The sequence below is a fragment of the Rhinolophus ferrumequinum genome, chromosome 12, assembly GCF_004115265.2.
Source record: "Rhinolophus ferrumequinum isolate MPI-CBG mRhiFer1 chromosome 12, mRhiFer1_v1.p, whole genome shotgun sequence".
Classification (NCBI taxonomy): Eukaryota; Metazoa; Chordata; class Mammalia; order Chiroptera; family Rhinolophidae; genus Rhinolophus; species Rhinolophus ferrumequinum.
The window spans coordinates 36,085,875-36,103,155 of record NC_046295.1 but is presented as its reverse complement, the minus strand read 5'-3'; the positions used below and the strand labels follow the sequence as shown (position 1 = coordinate 36,103,155).

At 41.3% G+C, this 17,281-nt stretch overlaps 1 protein-coding gene across 7 annotated transcripts in view; it reads right to left on the bottom strand.

Annotated features, from left to right (window-relative positions):
• The window catches only part of TJP2 (tight junction protein 2), a 112,824-nt gene that overhangs the window by 20,227 nt on the left and 75,316 nt on the right, over nucleotides 1-17,281 (bottom strand). For all 7 annotated transcript variants that reach the window (XM_033122868.1, XM_033122873.1, XM_033122866.1 and 4 more), the window contains 10 exons: nucleotides 15,988-16,041; nucleotides 13,765-13,889; nucleotides 12,118-12,220; nucleotides 10,065-10,704; nucleotides 6,560-6,663; nucleotides 5,756-5,909; nucleotides 4,395-4,503; nucleotides 4,156-4,289; nucleotides 2,433-2,499; nucleotides 1,449-1,599 (listed from right to left, as the gene is read on the bottom strand). In XM_033122868.1, coding sequence (XP_032978759.1) covers nucleotides 1,449-1,599; nucleotides 2,433-2,499; nucleotides 4,156-4,289; nucleotides 4,395-4,503; nucleotides 5,756-5,909; nucleotides 6,560-6,663; nucleotides 10,065-10,704; nucleotides 12,118-12,220; nucleotides 13,765-13,889; nucleotides 15,988-16,041 — 1,641 coding nt within the window. The remainder of the gene's footprint in view (nucleotides 1-1,448; nucleotides 1,600-2,432; nucleotides 2,500-4,155; nucleotides 4,290-4,394; nucleotides 4,504-5,755; nucleotides 5,910-6,559; nucleotides 6,664-10,064; nucleotides 10,705-12,117; nucleotides 12,221-13,764; nucleotides 13,890-15,987; nucleotides 16,042-17,281) is intronic.

The window sequence follows — 17,281 nt, the reverse complement described above, 5'->3', positions numbered from 1 at the left end:
CAGAGAGGTCACGCAGTCAAGCACCGAGGTGAATTTTCTATTTTCTTTCTTGAAAATTCAGAAAATCATTTTACCCCCGGGGTACAAAATTATTTTATCCTTGAATCTTCATGAGCAAAGGCTTCCAAACTCCTACCTGACTTCCTATGGCCCCACACTTGTTAGGAAACATGCGTTTTCTTTTTTGGCATCAGCCCAAGAGTAAATTGGTATGAGCTGGCCCTCGGATGGGATTCTTATCTGTGGCACTTGGTAAGTGGTGTTTCCTAGGATCATGTGGTACCACGAGGTTCACTCAGGTACACTTAGTCTTCTAGGATCCTGCCCAGAGCCAAAGAGGGTCTAGAATGTCACTGGAAAGCTTCAGCAAAGCTCATGATCAAGGTTTGCCCTTCATCTGCTCCAGAAATGAAATCTGAACTACTGCAATCGGGCCCAGAGCCAGGAAGGAAGAGGGCTCTGCTGCTTGCCTCCTCAGGAATTCTACAGCTTTTATTCCCTTTCCTTTGAGGCTAGATGCTCTTACCAGACCTCCTAGTAACTCTTACATAAGAAATGCTAGTTTACAGAAGCAGGAATTCCAGTGAAGACACTTCCCTAGCGGTCTGTATTTGTATAGCCACAAGGTACCTGACATTCTTTAAGTTTATTCTGAGGTCAATGGAAAATACATTACCCGTATCTCATAAAATGGCAAAGCTGAGTCGGTTATCATTTTTTTAAAAACCAACAGATTATATAAACGTACATAGAGTAACTTTAAAAGTACCATTATCTGAGTAACCAAGAATTCCCCCTCTTGGACAATTATAGAGGTAAGTAACATATTGAAGGACCGCGACTTATTATTTTCCAATGGGGATAATAAAGTGACCTTTGGACTTTGCTAGGTGCCTTGTGAGTACTACCTATTCTAATTTTCCCAGGGTCCCTGCAAGGCAGGTATTCTTACCCCCAATGAACACATATAGAAACCTGCGTCTCAGAGGTTGAGCCAGGGTCACAGAACTAATGAGAGGCTCGGATGCGATCAAATCAGAAGATCTGGTGCCAACACCCACCTTTGTTCAATTACAGTACACTGCCTTAAGAGGGACAACCAGGCAGGGGAATCGATGAAAAAACAAACATTAGCAAGATCTTTTGAAAGATCTTCCTCCTGACCTTTAGTTAAAGAGTCTCAATTTTTTTGTTAATCAAACTGTTAATAGTAAAAATATTTGCAAGGGTGTTGAACATTACATAAATTCCCACAGACATAGCAGTGAGTTTTGGGTTCCAGGACCCCATTTTAGGGAAACAGAGACCTTGATGCTGGACATCAACAAACTTGCAGCTGATCTATTTTCACAAACTTCCCCACGTCCCCCATCCTTATGTAAGACACCCCGCCAGAAGATCCCACTCTTTCCCAGTAACTTCTAGAAACAGGGCCAGGCTTTCCTTACCTTCAGAATCTGGTCCCCTTCTTGAAGGCCTTCTTGCTCTGCCGAGGTACCCTCTTGAATGCCAGCCACAAATATCCCAACGTCATTGCCACCGGCCAACCGAAGGCCCACGCTGTCTCCTTTTTTGAACCTCACCATTTTGGTATTGGGGCTGCAATGGTTTTGATTGCAGAAGAGAATCATGTGAGATTATTTTTGTCAAGGGGGACCAACATTAGCAGATGATGAGAGATTTAATTTCTTCTATCTATGGAGTGATTTATAGTTTAAGACACTCTCACTTTTCTCATGTAATCTATAATGTTATTCTCCTTGGGACTGTAAAATGACTATAATAGGCCCACTTTATCAGAGAAGATGTAGAAATACAGAATGTTAACATGAGCTCATTCAAGATTAGAAAGCAAAGAAAGGGCAGGGTTAGGGCTAAAATCGAGGCCATCCGACTCCCAGTTCAGGATTCTTCCAAAGGAAAGCATGTTGCCCCCCCAGGGCTCTTGTCAAATGGACACACAGCCTGGGTCCAAGGAAGCCAGAGGCTAATCCAGGAGCTGCTGCTCTTGACCACTGAACCGGGGGGTTCTCAGTGTCAAGTGCAGCGGGCGCTGCGTCACTTCCCTCCCCCCACTCACATCTTGTCACGGCTGCCCTCACAGGGACACCATAGTTAAGGAGTACTTCATTTAGCTGGGAGTTACTGATCTGGCAAACTCAAATATTCAGAATCACATTCTGGAGAAGAAGCCAGATAAGTGACAAAAACAGACAAAATTAACATCACAAACTTTACCTACTTCTACATTTTACTATTCCTACAAATGATTTCTCTTTCTCATAAGTACTTGTAATAGGGGTTGATGAGATGCGAAATCGCCATCTTTAATGAACAAAAAACAACAACATCATTCTTCTGGATTTCAGTTAAGGAGACAGAGCTGTGTGGAAGACGAAAGAGGAGAAAAAGAGAGAGACTGAAACACATACCCGTATATGGCTTCATCTTCAGGACTAGGACGAAGAAAAGTTCTCGGCACTGGTTTTGGTTGAGGAGCTGTGGATTAAAAAGCACCTGTCATCATCAACCTGGACTAAAAGGAGTTTGTTTATTTGTCTCAAAACACAAATCTCACAAAACCCACCAAAAATTTGAGTCTGTACCTTATGCTGCATTTTTATTATCACATCAAACAACAAAAGTAAGTCTTTAAAGCGAAGTTTAATTTTAAGACGTGAGCAGGTACCAATGGTTTCTCGATTAGTTTCTCAAAACCAATTGGAGGAGAAATGAACATCCAATAAGTAAGGTGCATAATCAAATGTCCAAGAAGATAGCATTTTTTTATACCTAAAAAACCCACGTAAGAATGCTGTCTTTCCAAGGATAGATACTTACGCAGGCAAAGTCATGATGATAATTTTAGGGTGATAGGGGAACAGTTAGGGGATGGGGGTGACATCAGAAATGGGAGATAAAAGGAACTCAACTAATCAAATATGACAAAATGTGACTGCCATAATTAAAAATATATATTTGGTCTTTGCTCCCCATTCCTGAAACAAAATTCCTAAAAATCCCCATAATTTCCAGGTGCCAGGAGGGCCAGGGGCATCTTTTGCTGCAATGTTTGGTCTTTGACACAGAGTTCCTACATCCCTTGGAATATCCCAGGTGATAGGAGGATCCTTTGTTCTAAAGGGATGACTCCTGCGGGATGGCCTCGGGATAGAGGCTGGTCGCCAGCATGAGCAAGCCATGATGAGAAGCTTGGAACTTTCAGCTGACCTGCCCATCATCCAGGGAGGGGGCAAGGGGCGGGAGATTGAGTAAATAGGTTACTACAAAAGTAACGGCAGTTTAGAAGGTTAAAAATAATTGCAAAAACCGCAATTACTTTTGCACCAACCTAATAATTAATGATGCTCATGACAAAGCCTCCCTAAAAATCCATAAAACTATGGGGTTTGATTGCTTCAGGGTTGGTGAAGACATGGAGGTAACGGGGGGCAGGGGGGTGGTGCTGGTGGTGGTGACATGCCAGGAGAGGGCATGGAAGCTCCACGCTCCTTCCCCATACCTTGCCCTATGCATATCTTCCACTTGGCGGTTCCTGAGCTGTGTCCTTTATTTTTAAAAAACCAGTAATAGTAAGTGAAGTGCTTTTCTCAGTTCTGTGAACCATTCTAGCAAATGGTTCGTGGCAAGATGGCAGGGTGGGGGAGTGCATGGGAAGTCCGGTTGGTCAGAAGTAAAGGTGATAACCTGGGACTTGTGACTGGCATCTGAAGTGGGGGCACGTTATGAGACAAAGCCCTTAAGCTGTGGGGTCTGCACTAACTCCAGGCAGTCAGTGTCAGACTGAATTGAAGGGTAGGACATCCACTCGGTGCCTGGAGAATTCGAGACATGGTAGTTGGGGGAAACATTTGGTGTCAGAGTGTTATAAGCAGAAACAGTGCAAAGGTAAGATGAAATATGGGAGACAAAAGGACCACAACTCATCAAATGTAACAAAATGTGACCTAGCTGTCGGCATATAGAAGGGCTGTTATTCTTTGTAGTTTTTCAATATTAAGAGAGAGAGACAGGAATTCCCGTTGCATGTTTGTAAACGATTTTTTTTTACCATTTCTCTCTCTCCTCCCAGCCACCCTCTGGATTTACCGAGCAGAAGAAACTCTGAATGCGACTGTGTAACATGAGCCTCACCTGGGGCTTCCTCTTGGTATCTGGGTTCCTTGCTGGTCTCTGTGCCCACTGCAGCTGCAATATCCCCCGTGGACTTAAAGGGAGTGGGGGTGGCACCCATCCTGGACCACCTGCTCTGCATCTCCTCTCTTGAACTTAAGCACATGTCATGTTAATATCTCATAATACAGCAGATTCACAAATACGTACATGTGTACACTCTGAGTGACATGTGCAAGGGAAAATACCCGTGACCTTACTTTGGCCTTTCCTTCAGTTTTTCATTTGAGGAATGATAATCATAATCGGAATACTGCCGCCGTCTCTCCTCTGGAGAAAACGAATGGTTTGACTCTATTTCCGAGATATCTGGTTTCAAAATAAGAAAAGACTTTTTAAATTAAATATTTAAGACCTGTACCAAAAAGTATCTTATTCTCTGGGTAGGAAACATGGGAAGCGGAAGAGAGGCAGGCAGTAAATGTGCTATTAGCCTAATAGTCTTCCTGAACTGAAAAATAGCTGATAGTTTGATGGGAACAGTATTAATTAATAAAGAGGAAGCCAAATACAGAATGTGACATTCCTCTTTCATTACACTTTCCATTAAAGCTGCTACTGAAGAGTCACAATGCAATTACTGGGCCATATACGTACACACTCATTTCAACCACACAGACCAGTGTTTCTCAAACATCAATGCACATACAAATCACCTGGGCTCTTGTTAGAATGCAGTTGTTCTGGGGTGGGGCCTGACACTCAGGGTTCAATCAATCTCCCAGATGCTGCTGGTGGACCGAGGACCACACTTTGAATAGCAAGGAGATAAATTGTAACCCCCCAGCACGCTGGGATGACTTCTCGTGCTCCTTTGGTTTTCCTGCACTGCACTCATGGCAATAACCCACGACTTAGACTTTTGATATAATGGAAGTTAAACTAAGCTTTATTAAGCAATTCTTTTAAAAGTCAACATCTGTTTTAAAACTTGAGAAGTTAATATGTTTGTTCGAAACTTTCCTGCACAAAGACAATACTAGACAGTTAACTAGGAAACACCATGATTATTTCTATTGGGAATTTGTATGTGGTTAAAATGTTATCCTATGTATAAATTCATATTCAAGAAATGAATAGTTTCATAAAACAGAAGAGGTGACACGATTGCTAACCAAAAAATACAATCTAGGCCATTCTAATTCTTTATAGCGTTGACCTGTTCCTGTTATCCTCTGCATGTCTTCTCTTTTTTGGAAATATTAATGGCTACCTTAAAAAAACCATGAGAAAGTGCAAAAACAAGCAATTTACAAATGTATGTGGTTAGTTCTTTGAATTGCTAATACAAACATTTTTCACATTGTTTTCAGTGGCCCAATCAGAGTCCACTGGGAGTTCACAAGTACACTAGAATTTCCTATTGGAAACCTGATTTCAACAGACACTTTAATAAGAAAATAATGACCAAACGCACTTATCTTGTGGAATTAAAGTTTAAAAGAGAGGTTTTCGTTGGAAATGTAACTCGCAGCTGGTGGCTATGCTACACAGAAACGAGAATGCAGACGCAACAGGCTTCCTGGATTCCGGCTAAGCGCCCAGCCTCCTCCTTCTTTACCTTCTATTTCTGAGTCACTGTCATTTAACGATGGGATGTTGATGAGTGTCTGCTTGCTGTCTCTCAACACCACTAGCTGGAGCTTTCCTCTTGACTTTTCTATCAGTTTTCGAGCATCCGTTAAAGACATGTTCTCAGTTACAGTTCCATTTATCTGTGTTTGTAAAGAATAGTAACGTTATATGCAACACAACTATTCACGGCGCAACAGAAAATTTCCTATTTTCCATTTTGAAAATGTCTAAGGCTTTGTTTTTCTCATCTGTTCAAACAGACATGGGCTTCAGGATGACTGCCTAAATAAAAATGACTTATCCTTTAAATTAAATATAACCCTGCATGCGTGGATCCCAAATACAGGCGTGAGGGAGCTGTAGTGTACTTAAGTTACTCTGCTAATTTATTTAACTTCCAAGCTCAAGACGATGGTTTGGTTTACTACTGGAACATGTTTCCTGACCGGAGAGGCTTACAAAAACTATTAAATATTCAGCATTCATATACCACCAATGCTCCCTCTCATCTTTCCTTAGTTTAGGGAATAGGAGCTTAAACTTTAAATAAACAGGGAAGAAGAAAGGCATTCGTTGAGATATTTCTTAAAACTGACATTAAACTATTACAAATCCCCAAGTCTGGTTTTTCTGATAAAAATGATCTCTCTCTGCAGCTCTTCCCTGCCTGTCTTACTATCGACTTTGACTCCCATTCCAGCAAAGTTTCACTGTATTGGCACTTAAATGTGAAAATGCAGACTATGAAGCCAAGCATGAGTCTGATTGTCCTCTACGCCTGTCTGCCCACCTTGAGAATTATGTCCCCTTCGTGCAGGTTGCCATCTTTGGTTGCCAGACCGGTACCAGTCATTTCCTTTATGAAGATCTGACTCCCAAGGCGGAGACCATACTCTAGGAGACAAACACATAAACATACGCATAGTTCATCAACTTGTTCAGAAAACTTAGCTTGGTTTTTACAACTATTTAAACATGTTTACGAAAAATCAGTTTTGCATGTGAGGCATTCTGTAAGACAACTTGCCTGGAATCATTTAAAAAGTCAGTGTCATTAAAAAAAAAACACAAAAGAGGCAGAGGGACTATTCTAGATTTAGAGACATAAAAACCAATCGCAATGCATGAACCTTCACCAGATCCTTGACTCAATGTGGGGAAGAGGTGTGTGTGGGGGCGGGTAGGTGGTGGTTGGGTTACATTATTTTGGAGCAACTTCAAAATGAACTGTACTATAATATATTAAAAGAAATAGTAATGTTAATGGGATAAAGGCATGGTTATGTAGGAGAATACTCTTACCCTCAGGAGGTACCTGCTGAAATATTTAGGGGTTAAGGGTTACACTGCTTGCAACTTACTTTAAAGTGGTTGCAAACCACCACTGACATACAGGAGAGGTGGGGAGGAAGGAGAGGGAGAGGCTGGAGAAAGGGGAGAAAAGGAAGGAGAAAGGAAACAAATGTGGCAAAACGTTAGCAACTGGTAAAACTAGGCTAAAAACTATATATGAGTACTTGCTATAAAATTAACACTTTTCAAAATAAAATGTTGGGTCAAAAAATCCAATTCAGCACATCTTAACAGGCATGTTATGCGGACAACGCAGTTGTCTAAGGAAAGCATTGCAAACAGAATAGACTTCATCTGTAACAATTTAGATTGAGTGGGGTTTGGTACTGAAAAAATTTCAGTGTGTGAAGAAAAGGGTTAAATAAGCCAGGCAAAGCAAAAAAGTATTTGACTAAAACCAGCATAGCTCTGGAGGTTTCCGGACTTTGAATTACTCAAAAGAAAAAAACACTGCATTTACTAAGTATGCATGTTTTAAAATGTATTAAATACTACTCAGGCTATTCTGATTTTACTTATTCAAGTTGTAAAAATACATATTTTAAGAATAAATTTTGGTTACTTTTTTGGAAGCTACCACAATCTAGCAGGTTTTTAAAAAGGCACATTTTAAAAAGGCACATTCGTATTATTACTAGTCTAGACTCAAAAATCTTACAATTATGAAACAAAGTAAATTTTTGTCGCTTAGCAAAGTTATGAAGTAGGTTTAAAGGTAAGTTTTAAATGACTTACAGTAACATCAGATCTAACCATAATGATTAAAAGTGGTGAGGTCCACCCACACCTCCTTAGGAAGCTGATACTCAAGAAAATAAGGGTAAAACAGCATCTTCTTTCCTGGATGACAATTCCCTATTGGCCAGGACAGAAGGCTGAGACAAGCTCGGGTGATGACTTCTTTCTCATATATCAACAATTCCTTTCTTAAAAACTGCACTTATATTGTAAGGTTGCAAATAGATTAACTGTTGTGTATGTGGACATCACTTCAATGAAGGAAAATAAAAATCAGTTGACCCGCTTCTAAGACATTTACCAGGAGGCTATTTGGTACCCATGAAATGCAATAACTGACCATACACATATGAACAGATATTTTTCTTTATCAAATGTAGGTCTTGTCTACTGCCATATTTCTTTAAAGATTAATTCGTATGCAACGCTAGCCAGTGATAGCTAAGTTATTCTGTAATCTCAACAAAGATGGCAAAAAAAATCTTTTAAAAAGTAGAACTTTTTTTTTAATGAATTCTAAGTTTGAGGAACAAAATGGCCCAGGAGTAAAATGCTGTATCGGCAAAGGGGCATAACCCTCGTTTCCTGGATAGTATTACTAAGACCAGGCATGACCTGGGCAGTCTCTTCGGACAATGTCTTTTTAAATTGTGGGTCACGACTCATTAGTGAGTCTTGAAATCAGTGTAGTGAGTTGTGCCCAGCATTTTTAAATTTCATGTAATGGAACCTCTCAGAATGCATCACATAAAGTACTATTTCCATGAAACTTCTCAAGTTTTTATATGCAGATACATCCAAGATTGCTTGCAAAATGTGGTTCTTACTGCGGCAGGAGGAGGAGGGGGAAAAAAAAGAGGAAGAGGAGGAAGGGAAGGGAAGGAGGAAAAGAGGAGGAAGAAGAAGAGGAAAGTTTGAAAAGCATTGCTTTACGTAACTCAAGAAAATGGGGTGCAAGTCTTACGGAATGTGCAACAGACCCCTCTGAAGGAGGTCTCATGCCTAGTCACCTTTCTCAAAACTTCTCTACAGTCCACCTTTCAATCTGGGAGCAGAATGGCTTTGCAATTTCTTGGAGGTTGATGAATTAATACGGCATTATGAATGGTTATACAGATTCTATAGAATCCTTAAACCTCCTAAGATGCACATTCCTCAGAGGTAGGCTAGTTACAATGCAAATCCCCAATCTGAAAATCAGTAAGTCTTTCCCTTTGTATTCTCGGGTGCTCTTCATCTTTTTTTCCTCTTAGAAAGAGAACAATTAGAGAACAAAAGGAGGTAAACCATTTCTCACAAGGAATTTAAAAAGTCAGAAGCCAAGAATCAATGCAAGGAACAGCTAAACACCAGGCTCTAAAGCCCTACTTGTTTCTTGTTTCCTACCATCTATTTCCAGGAGATGGAGCTTGAGTTCTAGTCCACCACTTACTGGCTTTAGGCTGTGGGCAAGGTGCTTGCCCTTTCTGAGTTCTAGGACCTAAACTGCGACAGCTCGGAACTTCTCTGGCTGCCACACAGGACTTTAGTTAATTCTGGGTGTCATTAAGTATGTGCAGGTTCTCCAGCCATGCAACGTCCGACCGACAGACAGCCTGAGCCAGAGCCTGCCTCATGCATGGCCATAACCCCAAACGTCTCTGAACTTTGATACTCTCACCTGTAAAAGAGGAATGGCGTCTCCTACTAACACACAGGGTGCTGGTGAGGATTAAATGAGATGATTCAGCATATGCCCTGGCACAGAGCAAAAACGTGATCAAGATTAGCTAGAGTATTGTCCTCGATTGCGGTTTCATTAATTCAAGCCGCACCAGGCTCACCAGGAGAGGTTGTTAAGACACAGACTCCAGGGCCCACCCCAGTGTTTCTGGGTCAGTATGGCTGGGCTGGGGCCTCAGAATCTGCATTTCTAACAATTGTCCAGGTGATACTTATGCTGCTTTGAGAACCACTGGCCTAGTAGTTTAAACGGAATTTCTGCAGCCTATACAAGTTGTGTGCAAGTCAATGAACTTTTCTGTGCCTCAGCTTCCTTGTCTATAAAGTGAAGATATGAGTGACTCCTACATAAGGTGGTGATGGAGATGAAATGAGCTAATCTGTGCAAAGCATTTAGGTCAGTATTTGGAGCAAAGTAAGTGCCATGTAAGACTTAGCCATTATGATTATACTAGTGCTTTGTCTCCATCAAGCATCACTACCTTCATTTGCTTTGCTTTTCGTCAAAAGGACCCCGATGGGCCTGTCCGTTTCCGGATGGCCTGGGTGGTCTGGCCGTCCTCTGGGCTCGGGGCTGGGGCTGCGCAAGCGGAGGTGCTCACGGCTGCGGCTCCGGGACACCTCGTACCAGGCATCTGGCTGTGCCCTGCGGCTGTACTCCTCCTCCGGGCTGTAGGCCCGGTCATAGGCCTGGTCAGCGCTCCGGCCGCGGCTGCTTTCTCGGGCTCGCCCATAGTCTTGGTCCAGGCCCCGCTCCAGGCTCCGGCCACGGCTCCGGTCTCGGGCTCGGCCATAATCATCATGGTCCAGGCCCCGCTCCAGGCTCCGGCCACGGCTCCGGTCTCGGGCTCCGCCATAATCATCATGGTCCAGGCCCCGCTCCAGGCTCCGGCCGCGGCTCCGGTCCCGCTCCCGGCTGCATGGCCGATCGTGGGGACGCCCCCTCTCCAGGCTGTCCTCCCAGCTGCGGAGCCGGCTCCTCTCGCTGTACCTCTCACTGTACCCGCTGCGGGTACTTCTACCATCAAACTCGTCCATCACCTCAAAAGCCCGGTCATCTTCACTGAGAGGAGGGCCGGCCTGCGGCGGGGCCAGCTGGACCTTCCGGGGCCTCTTGACCACCTGTTAACCAAACATAGTAGGGATGCAGGACAATCAATTAAATGTAGAGAATGCAGTGGTTCAGAGCTCTGGTTCTCCTGCCAGTAAAATTGTGTGTCCCAATATCAGTAAGCCTCCGGTTCCTCGTGTGGAAAACAGGGCCAGTAAAGACCTCATAGGGTTGAGAATAAAATCAGACAACGATTATAAAACTTTCAACACAGTGCCTCAAAAACTTGCTTCTACTCAGTGTGAAAAGCACCCAGGGGCTTTAATTCACTAAGTTATAAAGATGGGAATCCACAAAGCGAGACGTTGTATATACAACTGCCTAGATTCTTGCAAGTCAATGTCATTTTAAAAAGAGGAGTTGGGGAAGAGGGACGGGAAAGAGGAACCATCCCAGAAGGAACTAAAAAATAAAGGACCAAATGCAATGAATGAACTTGGAATCCTAGATGGGGAAGAAAAAAAATCTGTCAAAGACATCTTAGGATATGGGCTGGATAGTACATGATATTGTAGTTATTAATTTTCTTAGAGGATAATAGTATAACAGTCACATAGAAGAAAGTCCTTATTTAGGAGATACATGCTAAAGTAGGATTGAACTCTCATGTTTGCAGCTTCCCTTCAAATGGTTCATTAAAACTGTGTTTACATACATTGTAAAATCAAGAGAAAAATCGAGTAAATATGGCAGAATATTAAGAGATAGAAGATATATGGGTTTATTACATTAATCTTTGAACTTTTCTTTTGTTTGAAATTTTTCATAATGTAAAGTTGAAAAAAAAATGGAATACCACCTACTCGGTGCAACCCCTTAGCAAGGCCCTTAAACTCACTGGATTCCAAACACTCCGTTTTGTGTGTCCCCTTGCCCCACTAGAGTAAACACGCCTTGCAGCACAAACCTGCTCCAGGGCCAAGTGGCACCTGGCTCACACTTGATTCTCAACCAATGTTTGCTGAATGAATGAGTGAGCAAATAAATGAATGAATGCTACAGACTGCCAATATTTGCTAAGAAACTCTAGTTTATGAAAATATAACATCTTGTTTGGGCCTTTACAAATGAGTTTTTGAGCTGAAATTTATTTTCTAAATTAATGCTGTTTTACCATTGTTCTCAATCTAGTTCATTCTTATAGGGAATAATTGTCTAACCTGTCTTGCAAGGCAAACTCGCTCAGAGAAGAGAATCAATGGCCTTAAGAAGTTAGAAGAAAGACAAGGAAGAGCCACGGAGGAATTACATACATCTTTATACATCATCCATTACATCACCCTCGTAAAGTACTGAGGATGCAAGACGTAGCGGTCCCTAGATTATGTAATTCTGTCCAGGGTTTAAAAGCAAGTGGTAATTTTCTTCTGTGCATTAAAAACAAAATGCTGTGGAGGCAAACAGAAAACAAACCCCGAACTTACAATGGAAGCAATCTTCCCACTTTTTCTCAGCTGCTGAACAGCAAATGAATGGAGCACACCCTCCATGGGGGTGCCATTAACCATGACCACCCTATCATTTTCTCTGCAAAGAAAAAAAAAATAAAAGGAAACGGGATGTGAAAAACTCCCATGTGTTCACTCACTGTAAATCATTTACTTAGGAACAAATACAGGCACCACATTGATCTGAAATGCTTATTAAAGGGCTCGGTGTGTGATAACTCCCAAGGTTTAATCAGTCAATTCAGTCTGAGATCTTCTGAGGAAGAAACCCAGGAACCACCCAGTCTACTTTTTGACACTTCTAGTGTCTACTAGAAACCAGTCAGGGAGAAGGACCCACCACAGGGTCCCTCCATGAGCCACTTGACAGTGGCGAGGTCTGAGCACAAATGAACTCCTGCATCAGGCCTCCTGAGCCCAGGTGCACAGTGGGCCTTCAGGAAGTCTACAAACAAACTCCCACCACCCGCCGCCCCTGAAGAAGATTTATATCCTCTTGTGTTTGGAACGGGAAGAAGTGAAGAGCTTGCCTCAGATTCTTAAAGAAATTTGGAAGTCACAGAACCCTAACTCTTAATTTTTTATCATCTCAAAAATCATTTTAAAATTCTACTTTGGTCTCTATGAAAGATTACTAACTATGATAGACTCATAGAGACTTGAAATGTCAATAGAACCTAAACTCTGGGGCTATCCGGCCAAGGCAGTCACGTAATTAATTTTAAATTCTGCCCTGAGAAATGAAGCTGAGGGACTCAGACATGCATTTGTTTCAAATGGCATTATGTCTTCAGACCAGAAGGCTGGCAAGTGGAAAACTTGTGTTTTCATGTCATAAATTTTCCAAATTTCCACAGTCCTCTTACAAAATCAGATAATCACTAAGTCAGAGTTTCCTCATTAAATTCTTAATGAACATGAATTAAAATAAATATAAAGTGTAAGGTAGGCATTAGGGCAAAACAAAAGCATGCCAATGTTATACTCCACGTTCAGAAGTGGTCCCGAAATCTAGGAATGATAGTTGTGACAGAACAATCTTCCTATGGAAACAACTGTTCTTCTTACTCCAAAATTTGGATGTTCCCAAAGGACTAGGGATTGTTAAAACATGGTGTGTTATGGGCAGCCAGTTGGCTCAGTTGGTTAGAGAGCTGTGCTCATAACACCAAGGTCGCCAGTTTGATTCCCACATGGGCCAGTGAGCTGTGCCCTTTACAACTAGATTAAAAACAACACCTTGACTTGGAGTTGATGGGTCCTGGAAATACACACTGTTCCCCAACATTCCCTAATAAAAAAAAAAATTAAAAACAAAACCAAAAAACATGGTTTGTTATGGTCTCAATTCCCTCTTGAAGACATATACAGAGAGGGTGCCAAAAAAATATATACACATTTTAAGAAAGGAAAAAAAACTATATTAAAATTGCAATACTCAATGTATACTGACAACAAAAGATGAATACAAGTCATGTGTGTACATTTTTTTGCTGGGCACACACACACACACGTAGGTTTTTTTATTTTTTAATTTCAAAAGTGTACACCACCCAAAACCCCTTGTGTGGGGCTAACCAGTGGGGCTGGCAGGGGTTGGGGGTGGGAAGCAAATACACTCACTGAAGCAGCCCATCAGCGGGTCCACCCGGAAGTACGTCAGAAATGACGATTGATGTTTCTCCATTTTCAAAGTGGGGGTTGTCTCTGCCTCCAGACACTGCAATTCCAAATCCTCTTTTGGAATCCTGTTCGTTAAAGTTGAGGGAAAAAATTGAAAAATTGACAAAAACAAAACGAAACAGAAAACAACAACAAAAAACAAAAACCCAAACCTTCCATAAGTGGTTTTCAGGATTTATTAGAAGCACTCAATAAAATAAAGGTTAAACCAATCACCGAGACAGCTCAGGAACAGTGGGTTTACAGAAACAAAGGAGAAACAAAATAAAGCAGCATCATAGCTAGCTGACAGGTTTATAAAGGGAAATTCCTTATCTAAAAGAAACAGCCTTGTGAAAGCTGGAAAAGATTGATAGCACTGACTGGAGTTATCACTATAAGCTGGCAGGGGATGGGAAATAACATCTGCTGTCCAAATAGGGCTGTGCTAATCAAATCACCAATCATATCTGTTCTCATATCCTGGCCTGAGCTGGAACACCTTCAGCTACAATGGAATCCATGCTAAAACCATATTTTCAAAGTACACCTTTGGCTTCTAAATTAGATGAGCTGGTGGTTTCGTTTTAATAGAGGGTGAAAAGAAGTAAATGGGTTTTAAAGGTAAAATAAAATCTGAAGATAAACTTAGTTTGGAAATCTTATGAGACAGCAAAGCATTAAATTCTTTTCTACATGCATGCAAGATGAAAATAAAGATTAATTACACCCTGATAGGTCTAGAAATGTATAACAAATGAACCCAGATTAAGACATCATCCTAATTCATTTGAGTGTTTAGAAAAAGCTAAGCTCCCAGATTTCCTCCCAGGATGATACGGGTATATGCGACTATAACCCTAAATCAGGGTTTGATTTATGTAAAAATCTACTCAGAGAATAAAAGACAAATGTCCCTCCAAGAAAAGTTCCCACATGGGGCCCACTATGTCCACTGATGACAATCAATAACCAACACAAAACAGGCTGGGTTGTTGTCCAATAATCAAATGGCTTTGAATTTGGCAGCACCATCAACAGGTACCTGGTTTTTTACGCAGAGGAAACTGCATCCTCCATACCAGGTCTAAAATGTCTCTCACTTTTGTAAATTTGGGGTCCATGACTCGAAGGGTATGTGAAACGCTGGTGGAAAGGGCACAGAGAAGCATCAGAAGATGACTAGAACTGAAAAGTGAGACCTACGGGGGGAACCCCCAACTGAAGAAACTGATTACTGCCCCAGAAGTTTCAGCACCTGAGCACTGATCTGTTTTCTTCTATCTGGATTAATTTAATACCTACTGATTCAGAAACCAAATTTTCACTGAAGACAGCCCCCGAAGTTGAAGAAAGAAGACTCCATGTAAGGAACTTACAATCCTTCTAGGAAGCGACACAGACTGGAGGGATTCAGATCAGGAATAAGCCCTCTGCGAGGCCCAGGAAAATCACAGAGATGCTGATTTTGATGGAACAAAACTTGGGAACCATGAGTTCTAGCCCAGCTCAGCTGCGCACACAAATCACTCACACACACTCGGTGGCTACCCTGGTTTGGAGTGGCGTTCACACCTAGCGTGCCTACCTTGAACTTTGCTGTCAGAATAAAAAGGCACAGAGCTAACGTTTATTAAGCAATGATTATGTGCTGGACTCCCTGCACTAGAAGCTGTTTGTATTACATCATTTAATCAAGACGGACAATACTTGTGAAATGACTCTAAAAACAAAGTCAAATCTCTTTACGTGTGGTATGACTTCTACTTTCAATCCCACTGGGGGAGTATTTTCAAGAATCTGATGAACTCAACATCTCTTAATATAATCAGGAATGGGACAAGGAAAATAACCCATGTTACCTGATCCCTAAACCAAAGTTTTAAAATTTAGTTTGGACTTAAAACTCACTGAGGGGGGTTATAAGTTATAATTAATATTTAACCTATACAATCTATAATTTTTTCCATATTATACAGACCTTAACCAAAAAAATGAAAGAAAGAAAGAAAAAAAGAATAGCTTGCAAATCTTTGCTAATGTGGTAATTACTGCCAGATATTACCTATAATGTGTTATCCACCTCAAGGGGAAAAACACTGTGTCTTGGCAATAAGAAACAGGAGCCATGATCTGTGAACTCAGGAACATGTTTGTAGCATATATGACATGGGCGGCACTCACCTTTTGTAGGGTCACAGTGTACTGTTCCCATACCAGTTCTTCCATGCCTGGGGCCTATTTGAAAACAAGCAAAACCAATTTGATTAAAACCACAAACATTTCAGTACTAGAAATAAAGCTATAATTCAAAATATCAAAATATAATTCAAAATATAAAGTCCAGTTTATACTTTCAAACTACCAAAAAGAGCTAACGTTTTTTAGGAATAGTATGCTGCCTATTTTCAAATACACTCTCCTTCAATGAAATGGCAAGTCTTAACTGGAAAATTAGTAAAATATGTAGCGAGAGATATACGTTAAAAAGAATAAAAATTAAGTGTTGAGACTTTTTATTATCACCACTCCAAAATACTGTCATTATAAAATCCCTTAAAAAGAGAACTAGATAGTTTCAAACGGACAGTTTTTTCATACTTTTTTTTGTAAACCACTCCTTCCTGCTCCTGTCAAAGGTAATCTCCTAGGCAAGTTTCCTGCATTTTTGTGTCTCAAAGAGTCTATGGCCTTAATCACAGAGAGTGACCAGTTGGGTAACCTGTGAGATACCTTTGCTCCATCAGTACTGCTGGGTGTGAAAGGTGAAAATGCCTGCATAAATATACCACTAGGGCTTCAGTTTCTAACAATAGTCTAAAACAAATGCTTAGAAAAACTGGAAAATAGTGGATATCATTTTTTTTAAATAATAATAATCCAATAATGCAGGTGGCCTCTAAGGGTAAATCCTTAAAGCCTAGAAATGCCAAGAAAGCTCAAAGCTGGAGAGAGAAGCCAGCACTGAAGCAGGCATTAAAACAGGAGGCTGGGAAGAGAGATAAACTTATAGGACCCAAACAGGGTGGAGATCAGATCAAAGTGGATGTACTAGGGGGACAAAAAAAACACCACCAGACAGATGCAGATGGCAGGGACACTCACAAGTCTCATCCTTAGCTCTGGGTAGAGTGGAAATAACTAATAATAGCTCCCTGGAGATAGGAGAGTTGTTCTCACAAAGGCCTGGGACTGAAATTCATATTCTGCATGCGAACACCCACTTCCCCCAAAAAAGAAAACACCGCTCTCAGCCCAAAGTGCTTCTGTACTGGTAGTACCCAAGTACACAGAGGCAGATGCAAATTCTTTCCAAGGAACTAATACACAGGCTTCAAAGAATCCCCGAGATAAGCAACTGAGGAACATGAGTTCACAATTTAAACACACACATAAAACAAGTCACCATGAGCGAGAGTTAAAAGAAATTTTAAAACTGCAGAATCAAAGACGGTAAATATTGGAAATATCAGTCACA